General features: G+C 40.4%; 1 protein-coding gene across 1 annotated transcript in view; it reads left to right on the plus strand.

Annotated features, from left to right (window-relative positions):
* Positions 1-19,484, plus strand: part of TTN (titin) — a 237,954-nt gene extending 218,470 nt beyond the window's left edge. Inside the window, 23 exon segments of the mRNA XM_035901431.1 lie at positions 74-2,140; positions 2,233-2,535; positions 2,617-2,922; positions 3,016-3,306; positions 3,422-3,721; positions 3,838-4,143; positions 4,393-4,698; positions 4,797-5,078; positions 5,366-5,959; positions 6,061-6,348; positions 6,467-6,766; positions 7,220-7,522; positions 7,805-8,107; positions 8,226-8,810; positions 8,950-9,255; positions 9,352-9,651; positions 9,882-10,457; positions 10,549-10,854; positions 10,946-11,539; positions 11,658-17,602; positions 17,695-17,848; positions 18,771-19,064; positions 19,186-19,484. Coding sequence (XP_035757324.1) covers positions 74-2,140; positions 2,233-2,535; positions 2,617-2,922; positions 3,016-3,306; positions 3,422-3,721; positions 3,838-4,143; positions 4,393-4,698; positions 4,797-5,078; positions 5,366-5,959; positions 6,061-6,348; positions 6,467-6,766; positions 7,220-7,522; positions 7,805-8,107; positions 8,226-8,810; positions 8,950-9,255; positions 9,352-9,651; positions 9,882-10,457; positions 10,549-10,854; positions 10,946-11,539; positions 11,658-17,602; positions 17,695-17,848; positions 18,771-19,064; positions 19,186-19,484 — 15,308 coding nt within the window.
* The last annotated feature ends 1,263 nt before the right edge of the window (positions 19,485-20,747 follow it).

Consider the following 20,747-nt stretch of genomic DNA (forward strand, 5'->3'; position numbering starts at 1 on the left):
TTTCGACCTCCTTCTGTAGAAATAACTGTGGAGTTATCATCTTGGTTTTCTAATGTCATTTTTCTTTTTTTAGCTCTCCCTGATGCACCAGGAACTCCAGAGCCTACCAATGTAACAGGAGACAGTATCACGCTCACATGGGCAAGACCAAAATCAGATGGTGGAAGTGAGATAAGGGAGTATATTCTAGAAAGGAGAGAAAAGAAGAGCATGCGCTGGGTTAAAGTATCCAGTAAGAGGCCTATTACTGAGAACAGATACAGAGTAACTGGCCTTGTTGAAGGCAATGAGTATGAATTCCATGTCATGGCTGAAAATGCTGCAGGAGTCGGACCTCCAAGTGACGTTTCAAAGCTGATTAAATGTAGAGAACCAGTCAGCCCACCGAGTGCTCCTAATATTGTAAAGGTGACAGACACATCAAAGACTAGTGTAAGCTTAGAGTGGACCAAGCCAGTTTTTGATGGAGGCATGGAAATAATTGGGTACATCATTGAGATGTGCAAAGCTGACCTCGAAGCATGGCAGAAAGTCAATGCAGAGACCGTTCTTGCTACTAAATATACTGTTGTTGATTTGGAGGCAGGAGAACACTATAAATTCAGAGTTAGTGCTGTCAATGGTGCTGGCAGAGGAGAAAGTTGTGAAGTTGCTGCTTCAGTCCAGACTGTGGACAGGCTTTCTGCACCTGAAATTGATATCGATGCAAACTTCAAGCAGACTCATATTGTAAGAGCAGGTGCAAGCATTCGTCTATTTATTGCCTTCTCTGGAAGACCTGTTCCTACTGCTGTGTGGTCCAAAGCAGATGCTAATCTTAGCTTGCGTGCTGACATTCAAACAACTGATTCATTCAGCACACTGACTGTGGAGGAATGTAATAGAAATGATGCTGGCAAGTATGTCTTTACTGTGGAAAACAACAGTGGAAGTAAGTCTATCACATTTACTGTCAAGGTTTTAGACACACCTGGTCCACCAGGTCCTATTACATTTAAAGATGTGACTCGAGGATCTATTACTTTAATGTGGGATGCTCCTGTTCTGGATGGAGGTTCACGCATCCATCACTATGTTGTGGAAAAACGGGAAGCAAGCCGTCGCAGCTGGCAAGTGGTGAGTTCAAAATGCACTCGACAAATCTTTAAGGTCACCGATCTGGCAGAAGGTGTGCCATATTACTACAGAGTGTCAGCAGAGAATGAATATGGTGTAGGTGAACCCTGTGAATTAACAGAACCAGTTGTAGCCACCGAAGAACCTGCTCCACCTAAGAGACTAGATATTGTTGATACAACCAAATCTTCTGTAGTTTTAGCTTGGCTTAAACCTGATCATGATGGTGGTAGCCGTGTTACTGGATACCTTCTTGAAATGAAACAAAAGGGATCTGACTCCTGGATTGAAGCTGGACAAACCAAACAACTTACTTTCACTGTTGAAGGCCTTGTGGAGAACACTGAATATGAGTTCCGGGTCAAGGCAAAGAATGATGCTGGCTACAGCGAGCCAAGAGAAGCTTTCTCTTCTGTTATTATTAAGGAGCCACAGATAGAACCAACAGCAGACCTCAGCGAAATAAGCAGACAGCTCATAACATGCAAGGCTGGAAGCACCTTTACTATTGATATACCAATCAGTGGGCGCCCAGCTCCAAAAGTGACATGGAAACTTGAGGAGATGAGGCTGAAGGAAACTGAGAGAGTGACCATCAAGACAACAAAAGACAGAACCACGCTGACTGTAAAGGACAGTATGAGAGGTGACTCTGGTAAATACTACCTCACACTTGAAAACACTGCTGGTGTGAAAACATTTACTGTCACAGTGGTAGTCATAGGAAGGCCAGGTCCTGTCACTGGCCCAATTGAAATATCATCTGTCTCTGCTGAATCCTGTGTGTTGACCTGGAAAGAACCTGAGGATGATGGTGGCAGTGACATTACAAACTACATTGTAGAGAAACGTGAATCTGGCACAACAGCATGGCAGCTGGTAAATTCCAGTGTGAAACGTACACAGATCAAAGTCACTCATCTCACAAAATACCAGGAGTACAGTTTCCGAGTAAGCTCAGAAAACAGATTTGGTGTCAGCAAACCTCTTGAATCAAAAACAATAGTTGCTGAACATCCATTTGGTAAGTGAAATACTTTTCAAAATTTGTTCTTTTCCTCTGACTGGACTATTTGTAATAACTAACATTTTCCTCCCCCTCTTTTTTGCGTTTAGTCCCACCAAGCCCACCTTCAAGGCCAGAAGTCTATTCTGTGTCTGCAACTGCCATGGCCATTCGCTGGGAGGAACCCTATCATGATGGTGGCAGCAAAGTTATTGGATATTGGGTTGAAAAGAAGGAGCGCAACACCATCCTTTGGGTGAAGGAAAACAAAGTGCCATGCTGTGAATGCAACTACAAAGTCACAGGATTGGTGGAAGGCCTAGAATATCAGTTCAGAACCTATGCTCTAAATGCTGCAGGTGTTAGCAAAGCTAGTGAAGCTTCCAGACCTGTAGTAGCTCAAAATCCAGTTGGTAAGTATTACTTTTAGAGTTCTGTTTTTATTTAAGCTAAAATAGAATTGAATTTCTCATTTTTCTGCTTTATTCCTCCAGATCCACCAGGAAGACCAGAAGTAACAGATGTCACCAGATCTACAGTGTCACTGAGCTGGTCAGCACCCCTTTATGATGGTGGAAGCAAAATTATTGGATATATTATTGAGCGTAAACCATATAATGAATCTGGTGATGGACGCTGGCTGAAATGCAATTATACCATTGTCTCAGAAAACTTTTTTACTGTGACGGCTCTTAGTGAAGATGAAGCATACGAATTCCGCGTACTAGCAAAGAATGCTGCTGGTGTGATTAGCAAAGGATCTGAATCGACTGGTGCTGTCATTTGCAAAGATGAATACTGTAAGAACTACTCACTAGGAACAATTAAAAACATAATGTTCTATTTTTAGTACTGTCTGGTAATTTGTTTTTAATCTCTTTGCCTTTTGACAGCACCACCAAAGGCTGAACTCGATGCCAGACTGCAGGGAGAAGTTGTGACCATTAGGGCTGGATCAGATCTTGTTCTCGATGCGGCCATTGGTGGGAAACCAGAACCAAAAGTCTTCTGGTCCAAAGGTGACAGGGAGTTGGATCTATGTGAAAAGATTTCTCTGCAATACACCAGCAAACGAGCCATTGCAATTATCAAGTTCTGTGACAGAAGTGATAGTGGAAAATACACTCTAACAGTTAAAAATGCCAGTGGGATGAAACAAATTTCTGTCCTTGTCAAAGTGCTTGGTATGTACCCCATGATTAATATTCATACTTAGTATACTAAAGAACCTACATTCTTTCAGAGTGAGATGCTTTTCCTTAGCTTCTAATAACAATATTTATTTTCATCTCTACCCAGACTCACCAGGTCCATGCGCTGGCAAAATCACTGTTAGCAGAGTAACAGAAGAGAAATGTACTCTGGCATGGCACATTCCTGAGGAAGACGGAGGTGCACAGATCACTCACTATATTGTAGAAAGGCGTGAAACCAGCAGACTTCACTGGGTTATTGTTGACGCTGAATGCCAGACTTTATCATGTGTGGTAACAAAACTTATTAAAAATAACGAATACATCTTCCGTGTGAGAGCTGTCAACAAATATGGACCAGGTGTTCCACTTGAAACAGAACCTGTGATTGCCAGGAATGCTTTCAGTGAGTGTTAATACCTTCCATTCTGCATCAGAATTTATGGAATATTTCTCATAGGTAAAAAATTTGTTAAATAATAATAATTTTTTTTTTCACCTTTAAAAAAAAAAAAAACCCAGCTATCCCAACACAGCCTGGTGCTCCTGAAGAAGTGAGTTTTGGCAAAGAACATATCATTATTCAGTGGACGAAACCAGAATCAGATGGCGGCAGTGAGATTAAGGACTATCTTGTGGACAAACGTGAAAGGAAAAGTCTGCGCTGGACACGAGTGAACAGAGATTACACTGTTTATGATACCAGACTGAAAGTCACTGGTCTCATGGAAGGCAGCCAGTACCAGTTCCGTGTCACTGCAGTGAATGCTGCTGGGAACAGTGAGCCTAGTGAAGCTTCACAATACATGTTATGTAAAGAACCATCATGTAAGTTACCACATTGAAAACATATTTTAATATTTACTTATAACAATGGAGTATAAACCCATGTTGACACTTTGACTAAGGTAACCAAAACCACGTATGATCTCACTGAACTTGCTAGTATTAGAATAAACTTAAAAGCAGTTATAGTTCATTTTAAATCCATTTCCTGGCATTAGCTGATTAGAAATTGTTTTTAAGTGTGAAATGTTTCCTGCACCAATGTGAAATCCATTTTCTTCTTTTTTAAAGATACTCCTGCACCACCTTCACCTCCAAGAGTTGTGGATACTACTAAGCACAGCATAAGTTTAGCATGGTCAAAGCCCACATATGACGGTGGTGCTGATATCTTAGGCTATGTTCTTGAAATGAAAGAAGAAGGTACTGAACAGTGGTATCGGCCACATACAACTGCCACTCTGAGGAATGCTGAGTTCACTGTGACTGGTCTTAAAACAGCCCAGAAATACCAATTCAGAGTTGCTGCTACAAATGTGAATGGTATGAGTGAATTTAGTGAATCATCAGCAGAAATAGAACCTGTGGAAAGAATAGGTAATGTGAAGACAATGTATATTTTAAGAAATAATTCTCTTTTCCTTTAAAACTACTGAAAGATTAATTAATTCCGTGTTTCTTACACCCTTCATCAGAAATACCTGAGCTTGAGCTTGCTGACGATTTGAAGAAGACTGTTACAGTCAGAGCTGGTGGTTCCTTGCGCCTAATGGTCTCTGTATCTGGCAGACCTGCTCCTGTAATCACATGGAGCAAGCAGGGTGTTGACCTTGTAAGTCGAGCTATTATTGATACTACAGACAGCTACACTCTGCTTATTGTGGATAAAGTTAATCGGTACGACGCTGGAAAATACGTCATTGAGGCTGAAAACCAATCAGGAAAAAAATCTGCAACTATTTCTGTAAAAGTGTATGGTAAGTACTGCTACAATTGCATGTGGGCATTACATCAGTCACAGTGCACATTGCTCAGGAATAAGGAAAGTCATTCATTTCCAAAAGAAGTTTGCAATTTAAATAACATGAGAATATTTGAGAAGTCAGAGAAACAATCTAATCCAAAGGAAAATACAGTTTCTAAAGCTGTGCTAGTTTATAAATCAAAACCCAGAACTGTTTTTTTTTAATGCAGAATTAGTCATTGACTGTAAAAGAAAAGGATCGAAAAAGAAAAAAAAAAATTTTTTGTGTGTGTGTTTTAGATACACCTGGTCCACCAGCTGCAGTGAGAATTAAGGAAGTATCAAAAGATTCTGTGACACTTACTTGGGATATCCCAACCATTGATGGTGGAGCCCCAGTCAACAATTATATAATTGAGAAACGTGAAGCTTCCATGAGAGCTTACAAGACTGTCACTACCAAATGCAGCAAGACATTTTATAGAGTTACTGGACTTCTAGAAGGAGCTTTGTATTATTTCAGAGTACTACCAGAAAATATTTACGGCATTGGTGAAGCTTGTGAAACATCTGATGCAGTACTAGTATCTGATGTCCCCATGGTACCACAAAAACTCGAAGTGATTGACACCACTAAATCAACTGTTACACTTGCATGGGAGAAGCCACCGCACGATGGTGGCAGCAGATTGACTGGCTATGTTATTGAGGCAAGCAAAGCTGGAACAGAGAGATGGTTGAAGGTAGTGACACTGAAGCCTACCGTCTATGAGCATACAATTATCTCTCTCAATGAGGGTGAACAGTACTTGTTCAGGGTCAGAGCACAGAATCAGAAGGGCGTGTCAGAACCACGAGAGATTGTCACGGCAGTGACAGTGCAAGACCAAAAAGGTAGGTATCTGCTGTTAAAAATAACCAGGTGAAGCTTACACCAAGTGAATGTGATAACTATAAAATGGATATTTAAAATATCAATTATTTGCTTTTCTTAGTTCTACCAACAATTGACTTTGCTGGAATACCTCAGAAGACAATTCATGTACCTGCTGGCAAGCCCATTGAGTTAGCTATTCCAATTGAAGGACGACCACCTCCAGCTGCATCTTGGTTCTTTGCTGGTTCTAAACTAAAAGAATCAGAACGCATCAAAATAGAGACTGCTGCCAAAATGACTAAATTAACTGTGCGTGAGACCACCATACATGACACAGGAGAGTATACGCTTGAACTGAAGAACACAACTGGAACAGTTACTGATACAATAAAGGTTATAATCCTTGGTAAGGATTTATGAAAATAATTGTCCATGATCTTTCTCCATCTGAACTTTGTTACATCAGCAATATGATTACTCTTCTCCACATTTTTTTTTGTCTTTTAATTTTCTTTTTTTTCTAGACAAACCTGGACCACCTGTTGGACCTATCCGAATTGATGAAATTGATTCAAATTATATAACCATCTCCTGGGAGCCACCTGAGCTGGATGGTGGAGCTACCCTTAGTGGCTATGTGGTAGAACAGCGTGATGCTCACCGTCCTGGATGGCTACCAGTTTCAGAGTCAGTAACCAGGACAACATATAAGTTCACCAGACTTGTTGAAGGTGCAGAATACGTGTTCCGTGTGGCTGCTACAAACCGTTTTGGAATCGGATCTTACCTGCAGTCTGAAATTATAGAATGCAAGAGCAGAATCCGTAAGTCTGAATTTTTGCTTGTTCTCTACCTTTAAAAATAAAAATATATATTTAAATGGGCTCATATGTCCACACATCGATACGATTTTTCTAGATGTTACTACTTCCTTTTGCCAAATAAAATGGTACATTATGATGCACAGTAGTCTTGTTATATTTCTGGAAAAAAATACCATCCATAAACTATATAGGTATTATAGATGCACTGTACAGAACCTGGATGGTAAACTTGGATTTTCTGCTCAGGTCTACCGTTAGCCTTAAAAATTGCTTTACCCGTTACAAAACCAGGGGTATTTCACTGACCTAGTTTGTACAGTACTTTGATATCTGCTGATAAAAAGAGTTTAATAGGACATTGATGTTACATTGTCATTCACAATATGTTGCATATTACCAATGTGTAGAATCATTTGATGCTTTCTTCACTAATTCCATGTTATGCTCTTACAGGTATTCCTGGTCCTCCTGGCACTCCAGAAGTGTTTGATATCTCTCGAGATGGCATGACATTAACTTGGTATCCTCCAGAAGATGATGGTGACTCACAGATTACGGGTTATATTGTGGAACGCAAAGAAGTTAGAGCAGATAGATGGATCCGTGTGAATAAAGTTCCAGTCACTATGACTCGTTACCGTTCCACTGGGTTGGTTGAAGGATTAGAATATGAACATCGAGTCACAGCAATCAATGCCAGAGGCACTGGGAAACCCAGCCGCCCTTCCAAGTCTGTTGTCGCCAGAGATCCAATTGGTAATTTCTTACATATATTTAGTACATTATGGCAGAAGGGAATGATACAAGTAAAATTTACTCTTTTTTTCTAATTTGCATATTTATCTGGGTGTATTAACAAATGAGATTCTGACTAGAGAGAAAACCAAGAAAATATTAGTGAAAATCTTCCATTCTAAGTTTTCCTGTATAAATGCTATAGACCTAATACAGATCATATGTTATAAGTTAGCATTTGTCACATCTTTTAAGTACTCACAAAAAAGATCCCAACACCCCCCATCTGATTTTCTCTTCCAGCTCCTCCAGGTAAACCTCAGAATCCAAGAGTCACTGATACTACAAGAACATCTGTCTCCCTGGCCTGGAGTCCACCAGAAGATGAAGGTGGTTCTAAAGTTACAGGTTACTTAATCGAGATGCAGAAGGTTGATCAATTTGAATGGACCAAATGCAATACCACACCAACCAAGATTCGTGAATACACCTTGACACATCTCCCCCAGGGTGCAGAGTACAGATTCCGTGTGCTAGCCTGTAATGCTGGTGGGCCAGGAGAACCTGCTGAAGTGCCAGGAACAGTCAAAATAACAGAAATGCTTGGTAAGGCACTTCGAATCTTAACTCTCATTGAAAGTTGTCCTAAAAAAGTATTTGCCTAAAGCAGGTATGATACCATCTGTAAAACAGACATAACATGACATGTTAATTTTGTTTACAGAATATCCTGACTATGAACTTGATGAAAAATACCAGGAAGGTCTCATGGTGAGACAAGGTGGAGTTATCAGGCTTACAATACCCATTAAGGGTAAGCCCATCCCAATATGCAAATGGACAAAAGAAGGACATGACATCAGCAAGAGAGCAATGATTGCGACTTCTGACACTCACACAGAACTTGTGATCAAAGATGCCGAAAGGGAAGATTCAGGCACCTACGATCTGGTACTTGAAAACAAGTGTGGCAAAAAAGCCGTGTATATTAAAGTCAGAGTGATTGGCATTCCAAATCCACCGGAAGGGCCACTTGAGTATGATGATATACAAGCTCGTTCTGTCAGAGTAAGCTGGAGACCTCCTACAGATGATGGCGGTGCAGATATCCTAGGTTATATTGTTGAGAGACGAGAAGTCCCGAAGACTGCCTGGTACACTGTTGACTCTAGAGTGAAAGGGACATCACTAGTGGTGAAAGGGCTCAAAGAAAATGTGGAATATCACTTCCGTGTTTCGGCTGAAAACCATTTTGGTATTAGCAAATCTCTCAAATCTGAAGAACCAGCAGTACCAAAGACACCTCTAAGTAAGTCCCTTTTAGATTTTTTTTAAAAAATACTTTTTAATTAATACATTATGGTTCTAAAAGTGCAATGGTATATACAAATATTTTAATGCTACATCACCATGATTTCTATTACTTTTTTAATTATAATTATTAACAGATCCTCCGGAGCCTCCAAACAACCCACCTGAAGTGCTTGATGCTACAAAGAGTTCTGTCAACTTGTCCTGGTCCAGACCTAAAGATGATGGTGGTTCTCGTGTAACTGGCTACTACATTGAACGTAAAGAGACATCTACAGAAAAATGGGTCCGGCATAATAAGACACAGATTACCACTACAATGTACACAGTCACGGGACTTGTTCCAGATGCTGAATATCAATTCCGTATCATTGCTCAAAATGACATTGGTGAAAGTGAAGCAAGTCCTGCTTCTGAACCAGTTGTATGCAAGGATCCATTTGGTAAGCAAACATTTGCATTAACAGATCTTCTGAAGAGCAACTTAGTGACGTTTAGAGAGGAATTTATTTTCTGTATCTATCTATTTTAATTTTCAGACAAACCAAGCCAACCTGGAGAAATTGAGATCACTTCTATATTTAAGGACAGCATTACATTAGAATGGGAAAGACCTGAAAGCGATGGTGGCAAAGAGATCCTTGGCTATTGGGTTGAATATCGCCAGTCTGGAGAAAGCACCTGGAAAAAATGCAATAAAGAACGCATCAAGGACAGGCAATTTACAGTAGGAGGTTTACTAGAGGCTACAGAATACGAGTTCCGTGTTTTTGCAGAAAACCAGACTGGCCTCAGCAGACCTCGAAGGACCGCTATGGCGGTGAAAACTAAATTAACATGTAAGCAAAAATATATTGTCATATTTGCTGTGATATTGTTGTGATTCACTGTGTCACAGTGCCGCACTTAACATGCTACCTATTTGTTTTACATGTTATTTGCCAACATGACTGTACTAAAGCACAGTCTTTTGAGTATAAGAGGCACAAGTACAAATTAAAATTAATTTCCAGTAATAGAGGATAATTTCATAGTAATCTTTATTATTTTTTCATTTTCTTTATTGTAGCTGGAGAAGCACCTGCCATAAGGAAAGAAATGCAGGATGTTACGACTAAACTGGGTGAAGCAGCTCAGCTGACATGCCAGATTGTTGGGAGACCTTTGCCTGATATTAAATGGTATCGCTTTGGCAAAGAACTGGTGCAAAGCCGAAAATACAAAATGTCATCTGATGGACGCAACCATACACTGACAGTAATAACAGATGAACAGGAGGATGAAGGTCTCTACACTTGCATGGCTACCAATGATGTCGGAGAAATTGAAACGAGTGGCAAGCTATTATTGCAGGCTTCTCCTCAGTTCCATCCTGGCTTCCCACTGAAAGAGAAATACTATGCAGGTGCAGGTGGCACTCTCCGCCTTCACGTTGTGTATATTGGCCGACCAGTACCAGCAATAACTTGGTTCCACGGCAACAAGCCTTTAAGAGGATCTGAAACTGTTACTATTGAGAACACAGAGCATTATACTCATCTTGCTATTAAGAATGTCCAGCACAAGACTCACGCTGGGAAGTACAAAGTGCAACTCAGTAACACATTTGGAACAGTTGACACTGTACTTAATGTGGAAATACAAGGTAATTAGTTTTATTTTCAGTATTTTGTGGAATATTTTCTCAAATATTTACTGACAAAAGAACCAAAAATATCATGCGTTTTATTTTACAGATAAGCCAGATAAACCAGTAGGGCCAATTGTTATAGAGTCTATACTGAAGAATTCTGTGGTCATAAGCTGGAAACCACCAGAGGATGATGGAGGTGCTATGATAACCAATTACATCATAGAGAAATGTGAAGCCAAGGAAGGAGCAGAATGGCAACTTGTATCTTCAAGTATTTCAGGCACAACCTGTAGAATTGTTAATCTAACTGAAAATGCAGGCTATTATTTCCGTGTTTCTGCTCAGAATACATATGGCATTAGTGAAGCACTGGAGGTTTCATCAGTTGTTGTTATGAAGCCTCCATTTGGTAAGTGGATGCCAAAATATTAATTTCTGTATGCCCCTGTAATTACTAAAGCAACCTCACTTCTATTTTTGTACCTTTTTATTGTTTACAGAAAAACCAGGACAACCTGGTCAGCCAGTAGCAAGTGCTGTCACAAAGGATTCTTGTGTTGTGTCATGGAAGCCACCTGCAAGTGATGGCGGTGCAAAGATTAGAACTTATTATCTTGAGAAGCGTGAGAAAAAACAAAACAAGTGGATTTCTGTAACAACAGATGAAATTCGTGAAACCGTCTATTCTGTGAAAGATCTTATTGAAGGTCTTGAATATGAGTTCCGTGTAAAATGTGAAAACCTTGGTGGTGAAAGTGAGTGGAGTGAGGTATCACAACCAGTTGTTCCAAAATCTGATGTACCAATTCAAGCTCCACATTTCAAGGAAGAACTAAGGAATCTGAACGTGAAATTTCAAGCTAATGCTACATTTGTCTGCAAAGTCACTGGTCATCCCAAACCAATTGTCAAGTGGTACAGACAGGGCAAAGAAATCATGCCAGATGGTGAAAAGATCAAGATACAGGAATTCAAGGGTGGCTATCACCAGCTGGTCATCACAAACGTAACAGATGATGATGCCACAGTATATCAAGTTAGAGCTACCAACCAAGGAGGATCTGTGTCTGGCACTGCCTCTTTGGACGTTGAAGGTGAATGAAGGGTCTTGACTCCTAAGACAAACTCTTTTTAAGCTTTGAATGTTTAGACTGTTGGTGTTCTCACGTGCTTTTGGTCATGTGTTGTTTTTTCTTCCTCTTTCTATTCCAGTTCCTGCAAAGATTCACTTGCCCAAAAACCTGGAAGGCATGGGAGCTGTTCATGCCCTTCGAGGGGAAGTAGTGAGCATCAAGATTCCATTCAGCGGCAAGCCTCACCCTGTGATCACATGGCAGAAGGGACAAGACCTCATCGATACTAATGGACACTACCAAGTCATTGTCACACGGTCATTCACATCTCTTGTTTTCCCAAATGGTGTTGACAGAAAAGATGCAGGGTTTTACATTGTTTGTGCCAAAAACAGATTTGGAATCGATCAAAAAACAGTGGAATTAGATGTGGCTGATGTGCCTGATCCACCAAGAGGTCTGAAGGTAACTGACATTTCAAGGGATTCAGTCAACTTAACCTGGAATGAACCAGCTACTGATGGTGGAAGCAGAATCATAAACTACATTATTGAGAAACGTGCTACAACAGCAGAGCGATGGATTCGTGTTGCACAAGCACGTGAAACACGATACACAGTGGTGAACCTATTTGGCAAGACCACCTACCAGTTCCGTGTAATTGCAGAAAACAAGTTTGGCCAAAGCCAGCCTTCTGAACCTACTGATCCAATTATAACAAAGGAAGATAAGACCAGAGTAATGAACTACGATGAAGAAGTTGATGAGACCAGAGAAGTCACTACAGTTAAAGCAGCTCACTATTCTACAAAGGAACTCTATGACAAATACATGATTGCAGAAGAGCTTGGACGTGGGCAGTTTGGCATTGCACACCGCTGCGTTGAGGCAGTTTCGAAAAAGACTTACCTGGCCAAGTTTGTCAAAGTAAAAGGTGCTGACCAAGTTTTGGTAAAGAAAGAAATTTCCATTCTCAACATTGCTAGGCACCGAAATATCCTGTATCTTCATGAATCATTTGAGAGCCTAGAAGAATTGGTCATGATCTTTGAATTCATTTCTGGAGTAGACATCTTTGAAAGAATGAGCACACCTTCATTTGAACTGAATGAAAGAGAAATAGTAAGTTATGTACGCCAGGTCTGTGATGCACTAGAATTTTTACATCGCCACAGCATTGGACATTTTGATATTAAACCAGACAATATTATTTACTTCACAAGAAGAAGCTCTGTGGTTAAAATTGTTGAATTTGGACAAGCAAGACAATTGAAGCCTGGAGACAGCTTTAGACTCCAGTTCACTTCTCCTGAATATTATGCGCCTGAAGTACATCATCATGATTTGGTCAGCACAGCTACTGACATGTGGTCAGTGGGTGCTCTAACATACATACTTCTCAGTGGCATTAATCCTTTCATTGCTGAAACAAACCAACAAGTTATTGAAAATATTCTAAATGCTGAATACAACTTTGATGATGAAGCATTCAAAGACATAAGCATTGAGGCCATGGACTTCATTGATCGCCTACTAGTAAAGGAAAGAAAAGCTCGTATGACAGCTGCTGAAGCGCTTAACCATGTGTGGCTAAAACAGCAGACAGAAAAGACCAGCACTAAAGTCATCAAGACCTTGAGGCACAGGCGTTACTACCAAACTCTAGTAAAGAAGGAGTGGAACACAGTTGTGTCAGTAGCCCGCATTTCCTGTGGAGGCGCGATTAGATCTCAGAAAGGCGTAACGGTGGCTAAAGTTAAAGTTGCGCCAATAGACATTGGTCCCATTGCCGGGCAGATAAAGCATGCTGTTACAGAAGAAGGAGGGCATGCCAAATATGTATGTAGGATTGAAAACTATGATCAGTCCACACAAGTCACATGGTACTTTGGTATGAGGCAATTAGAAAGCAATGAGAAATATGAAATCAAATATGAAGAAGGTGTGGCAACCATGTATGTCAAAGATGTTTCTAAATCCGACGATGGTACCTACAGATGCAAGGTAGTAAATGACTACGGTGAAGACAGCTCTTATGCAGAACTTTTTGTTAAAGGTGTGAGAGAAATTTCTGAGCACTACAGATGCAGAACTGTTAGGAAAGTGAAACGACGGGTTGATACTATGAGACTGCTAGAGCGTCCACCAGAATTTACTCTGCCTTTGTACAACCGCACTGCATACGTTGGAGAAAATGTCAGGTTCGGAGTAACTATAACAGTTCACCCAGAACCTCGCTTAACATGGTTCAAGTCAGGCCAGAAAATCAAACCTGGTGATGATGATAAGAAGTATACTTTTGAATCAGACAAGGGTCTTTATCAACTTGTCATCAATAATGTCACTGAAGAGGATGATGCTGAATACAGTATTGTGGCACGCAACAAATATGGTGAAGACAGCTGCAAAGCTAAGCTGACTGTGATTCCACATCCACCTCCAGCAGATGCCACACTAAGGCCAATGTTTAAAAGACTGCTGGCAAATGCAGAATGTCAAGAAGGCCAAAATGTCAGTTTTGAGATCAGGGTATCTGGTGTACCAAAACCAACACTGAAATGGGAAAAAGATGGTCAGCCTCTGTCCTTTGGTCCTAACTTTGATATAGTTCATGAAGGTTTAGATTATTATGCTTTGCATATCAGAGATACTTTACCAGAAGACAGTGGTTATTACAGAGTTACTGCTACAAACAGTGCTGGATCTACAAGCTGTCAGGCTTATCTAAAAGTTGAACGCTTGAAATATGTCAAACGTGAGTACAAGACTGAAGAAGAGAGGGAGAAGCATGTACAGAGGCAAATTGACAAGACCTTACGAATGGCAGAAATCCTTGCTGGGGTTGAAGCTGTTCCACTGACACAAACTGCACAAGAGGCTCTCAGAGAAGCTGCTACCTTGTATAAACCAGCTGTTAGCACCAAGACCGTCAAAGGTGAATACGAAATTAAGAAAGAAGAAAAGAAGGAAGAAAGACGACTTCGTATGCCATATGAGGTCCCAGAGCCTCGCAAACATGTGCGCACTACTCTTGAGGAAGATCAGAACATTAAACACTTTGTGCCTCTGTCAGACATGAAGTGGTACAAGAGGCTGCGTGACCAGTATGAACTGCCAGGAAAACTTGAGAGAACTGTTCAGAAACGCCAGAAACGCATACGTCTTTCCAGGTGGGAGCAATTCTACGTGATGCCGCTGCCACGCATTACTGATCAGTATAAGCCTAAATGGCGCATACCAAAGCTAACACAAGATGATCTCGAAATTGTAAGACCAGCACGTCGGCGTACCCCATCTCCAGACTATGAATATTACTACAGACCAAGAAGGCGATCACTTGGTGATTTGTCTGATGAGGAATTACTCCTGCCTATTGATGACTATTTAGCCATGAAGAGAACTGAAGAGGAAAGACTGCGCCTTGAAGAAGAGCTTGAGTTGGGCTTTTCTGCTTCCCCACCAAGTAGAAGCCCCCCACGCTTTGAACTGTCTGCCCTTCGGTATTCTACTGCAGCAGCACAGGTCCGTTCAGAGGAAGAAAGAAAAAGAGAGCTGAGATATTCAAGCTATCACATCCCAACTAAAGCTGAGACCAGTGCAAGCTATGCAGAGCTTCGTCAACGCCATGACAGGGCTGCCTACAGACCACCTAAACAAAAGCAAAGAATAATGGCTGAAAGAGAGGATGAAGAATTGCTCCGTCCTGTTGGCACTGCTCAACGACTCTCTGAATACAGGAGTGAGCTCGAATATATGGCAGAGGAGGAAAAGAGTAGACAAAGGAGAAGGAGGGAAAGGGAAATAACTGAGATCACATCAGAAGAAGAAGAAGAAATAGAAATGGTGCAACACGTTCACAGGGAATTTTCACCTCCCTCTAGATTACTAAGGAGAAGAAGATCTCTTTCTCCAACTTACATTGAATTGATGCGTCCTGTATCTGAATTAATTCGACCCCGCTCACGGCCTCCTGAAGAAAGTGAGAGAAGATCCCCAACACCAGAGAGAACTCGACCACGCTCACCTAGCCCAGTTTCTAGTGAAAGATCGCTCTCTCGGTTTGAAAGGATGGCAAGATTTGATATATTTTCTAGATACGAGTCCATGAAATCTGCTTTGAAAACTCAGAAAACTATGGAAAGGAAGTATGAAGTTCTGACTCAGCAGCCTTTCACCCTGGACCATGCTCCTCGCATTACCCTGAGAATGCGCTCACACCGGGTACCATGTGGCCACCATACCAGGTTCATTCTAAACGTCCAGTCAAAACCAACTGCTGAAGTGAAGTGGTACCATAATGGTATTGAGCTCCAGGAGAGCAGTAAGATACATTTTACTAATACCAGTGGTGTATTAACTCTGGAGATTCTTGACTGCCACATTGATGACAGTGGAACGTACCGGGCTGTATGCACAAACTACAAAGGGGAATGCTCTGATTATGCAACACTAGATGTTACTGGAGGAGATTACACTACATACTCTTCCCAGCGGAGAGATGAAGAAGTACCAAGGTCAATTTTACCTGACTTGACAAAAACAGAGGCATATGCGGTCTCCTCATTTAAGAAAGCATCTGCCACAGAAGCAAGTTCCTCAGTAAGAGAGGTCAAATCAGAAATGTCAGCAACAAGAGAATCACTTTTGTCATATGAACACTATGCTGCTTCTGAAGAAAAAATCACTGCAGCTGAAGAAAAATCATTGGAAGAAAGGACTGTACACAAAGCATTTAAAAGCACTCTACCAGCAACAATCCTTACAAAACCAAGATCGATCACAGTTTCTGAAGGGGAGACTGCAAGATTTTCCTGTGATGTTGATGGTGAACCAGCACCAAAAATAACATGGTTCCATGCAGGTCAACCTATTGTTTCTTCGAGGCGCTTCCAAGTAACAAGAACACAGTACAAGTCTACCTTTGAAATTTCTTCGGTCCAGATGTCAGATGAAGGAAGTTATACTGTTGTGGTGGAAAACTCTGAAGGAAGACAGGAAGCGCATTTTACTTTGACCATTCAAAGAACAAAAATTCCTGAAAAAACAATTACATCACCTCCAACAGTCAAATCTCCAGAGCCTCGTGTAAAGTCTCCAGACCGAGTTAAGTCTCCTAAACGAGTGAAATCTCCTGAACCAATCAGCAGCCCCCCAAAGGCGAAGTCACCACCTGGAGACAAAAAAGTACCATCAGAGAAAGTACAATTACCAGCTGCTTCTCCACCAAAGATAAAACAGCATCTGAAAGCAGAAACTGTTGGAGACAAGGTAAAGTTATCCTGTGCAGTTGAAAGCAGTGTTTTAGGTGTCAGAGAAGTGGCTTGGTATAAGGATGGAAAAAAACTGAAAGATGATCATCATTTCAAGTTTCATTATGCAGCAGATGGCACCTATGAGCTCAAAATCCATGAGCTCACAGAATCTGATAAAGGAGAATATACCTGTGAAATCACTGGGGAAGGAGGTGTTTCAAAAACTAACTTCCAGTTTACTGGCCAAGTATTTAAAAATATCCATTCCCAGGTAAGAGGTGTATCCGAAACTCATAAATCAGTTCAGAAACAAGATGAGGTGCTTACAGTTTCTACCCAGAAGAAATCAGCAATGGCAACTGAAGAAAAAGCAGCCGTTCAAGAAGTCATTAAAAAGTCAATTGCTACGGAAGATGTCAAACAATTGAAAGCAGAAATTAAATCTTCAACTAAAATGACAGTGTCCGAAGGGCAGAAAGTGACACTGAAAGCCAACGTTCCTGGTGCCTCTGAAGTAAAATGGGTGCTGAATGGAATGGAGCTGAGAAATTCAGAAGATTACAGATATGGCGTTTCTGGAAGTGATCACACACTAACTATCAAAAAGGCTAGTAATAAAGATGAAGGTATACTCACCTGTGAGGGTAAAACTGAAGAAGGCATTATTAAATGCCAGTATGTTCTGACCCTCTCTAAAGAGCGCTCCAACGAACCAGCATTTATCGTGCAGCCTAAGTCTCAAAATGTCAATGAAGGACAAGATGTATTGTTCACCTGTGAAGTTTCTGGGGATCCTTCTCCTGACATTGAGTGGTTTAAGAATAATCAACCTGTAAGTATTTATTTAATACATTTACTTGAAAAATTAGAGTTGTTCATAAAACTGCTTTTAATGAAACCTTTTTTTTTTCCCCCCTTTCTCAGATTGCTGTTTCATCGCACATCAGAGTAATACGCTCTAAAAACATATATTCTCTTGAGATTCAAAATGCAGCAGTGAGTGACACCGGAAAATACACAGTCAAAGCAAAAAATTACCACGGGCAGTGCTCTGCTACAGCATCTTTGACTGTACTCCGTAAGTTTGTTCTCCAGGTCTCATGTTCAGACTAATCACAACTTCTTTCTGTAGTATGTCTACTAAAATGGCTTGCTTATGACAAAAGCCACTGGCATTGTTGGTTTAGATATTTTAACAGGTTCCTATTTCTTTTGTATATTATATATACAGAACTAAAACAGCATTAGAAATCTTTATAACACCCACACAGATGCTCTGTTACATCAATACATGCATGTTAAGGCTATGAGCATTTCTTCTAGGATGACTGTGTTAAGACCTTGGTGCTAGCAATTACTCTTTCCTCGTTTACTAACAGAATCTGTTCCAATAAAACAAAGTAATTCCACAGTTAAAAATGTTTATGGTAAGTTAGCCATAACTGAACTGGGTTTAGTATTTTATTGGCTGTACCATATTCCAGTTCCTAGCATCAAGGGGTTGCTATGATTTGCTTGTGTGACTGTGCTTGAGTTTGAAGGAAAGCTACGGTGATTGAGCTTTTCTGTTGCCTTTTATAGCTACAGAACAATGCAGTGACATATGGACTTTCCTATATCATGCTTGTAAGAACTTGAAAATGTTTCACAACTTCTACGAACATGAACTGAATACACAATTTCTCAATGTCTAATTCTAGTAATGGTTCTAATAGGAAACACTGTGTGACAACCTGTTTTTTCTTATGTTTTTTCCTGCAAGCTCATATATGCTAGTAACAATTCCATTTCCTACTTGTTTCATTTATAAATTACTGTTTGTGATTTGGACACCTTGACTCAAATGATTGTAAAGAATTTTATACTCCCCTGCCCTTTTCCACTGAAAGCAAACTATGCTGTCTCTTCATTTCTGTAAAACTAACCCTGTAGAACTGCATGACTTTGTTTGTTAATGTGACATTATTGGTTTTTCCTTCTATGTTTGCAATGCTCCCCAGCTCTAATTGAAGAACCTCCGAAAGAGGTAGTATTGAAGACAAGTGGCGACGCAAGCATGCACGAAAGTTTTTCTTCTCAGTCCTTTCAAATGGCTTCTTCTAAACAAGAGGCTTCATTCAGCAGTTTCAGCAGTAGCAGCATGACTGAAATGAAATTTGCAAGCATGTCTGCCAAAAGCATGTCCTCCATGAAAGAATCCTTTGTAGAGATGAGCTCCAGCAGTATTATGGGGAAATCTAGTCTGGCTCAACTGGAAAGTTCAACTAGTAAAATGCTTAAATCAGGTCTGAGAGGTGAGCAATACAATTACTGGTAGAGTTAGTGCTTCAAATATCCTGAAGTAGTCAGAGTAAACCTGCTGTATGGCTTGGTGGAGACAGACTAACTTGGTATCTCTTCTCCTGTTTTGTAAAGGAGTACCACCCAAAATTGAAGCTCTGCCATCTGATATCAGCATTGACGAAGGAAAGGTTCTCACGCTGTCTTGTGCCTTTTCGGGTGAACCTGCTCCTGAAATAACATGGTACTGCAGAGGGAGAAAAATTACCAGTCAGGACCAGCAAGGCAGATTCCACATTGAAACCAGTGAAGATCTAACCACCCTGATCATCATGGATGTCCAGAAGAACGACGGTGGACTTTACACCCTGAATTTAGGAAATGAATTTGGTACCGATTCTGCCACTGTGAATATTAATATTCGATCAATTTAGAGAGCTTTATCTGTATTATTTACACTTGTCTTTTTACAAGTGATTCATACATGGACTGAAATATCTGATCTGTAAATATAAAAAAAAAAAAAAATATTTTTGTACCTACCTGATGAGACAAAGTCCAGAGCTATACTTTATGACTTATAGTCATTATTGACCTAAGAATTTTAAACACTTTTTTTCACTGACATGTACATACTGTATATAGCCGAAGTTAACGGTTATGAAGTTTTGTACCATTTATTTTATGACATTTTGAAACGTAACTTTTGGAACTAACAGTTGGTAGGAGAAAGTTTCCTAGCAAACGACTACCCTGCTCAACATTGAACTAATTTTTGCGCCTCAACTCATTGTTGATGTCTAAGAATGCCTCAACAGGTAGAGAGGCTCCCTGTTGAAGATTACCTACATCTAAGAGATGAAACTGTGCATAGTATTTCATACATGCACGAATATTTATGTTGAATCAGAAATGTAAGGCATTGGTGATGTTTGCAATTACCCTCCTGTAAGCATTGCTTTAATGTTTTACGTTGGATCTGATTATGTCACAATTTCCATACCTGACTGACCATTTTTGGACAAAGTGCAAGCGGCCAGCACTTTGTTCACCCACTCTGTGCTGTTTCTGACACATTGATTGCCTGAATAGCTTTAAAAAAAAGTAACATCACCTGGCCATCCCCTTAATCAACAAAGCTATCTAGGTACTCAAGTGCAGCAGCAGTACCCCCTCTCGGAGGTTCGTAGGGTGCAGTGATTGAGTTTGTGTGGTAGTATTAGACATCCAGTAGTCACTTCCAGGCAACTAAGCAATGAACCACAGTTTGATAACAAACTGTTGTTACAACATCAAATACCGCCCTGCACTTCAATTTGCTTTAGTTCTCCTAATGTAGTAATAAATCTTGTTAGCTGTTGAACCTCCTTGAGATAGAATTATTCATTTGAAATAAAGCATGCTTTCCGCACCATAAAATCTGTTACTCGTTATTTATTTATTATGCTCTGGTTTTACAGTTGCAGTACTACACTCCAGAAAAAGAGTCACTGAAAGAAAAGACTAGGTAGAAATGCAATTCCCCGTGTAAACCAGGTAGCTAACTGTTGAAAATCTATCAGAAACAGCCCAGCCACCAGAAAGTCAGCCTTAAAAATGTCAGACTTTTTTTTTTTTTTAAAGTTTTCTGCATAAGTAAGTTAGTTCTTCATTGACAAGGGATAAAATCTAGCACATGCCTAAGCATTATGCTATTC

Source organism: Egretta garzetta, unplaced genomic scaffold (genome assembly GCF_000687185.1).
Source record: "Egretta garzetta isolate BGI_Z169 unplaced genomic scaffold, ASM68718v1 scaffold539, whole genome shotgun sequence".
Taxonomy (NCBI): domain Eukaryota; kingdom Metazoa; phylum Chordata; class Aves; order Pelecaniformes; family Ardeidae; genus Egretta; species Egretta garzetta.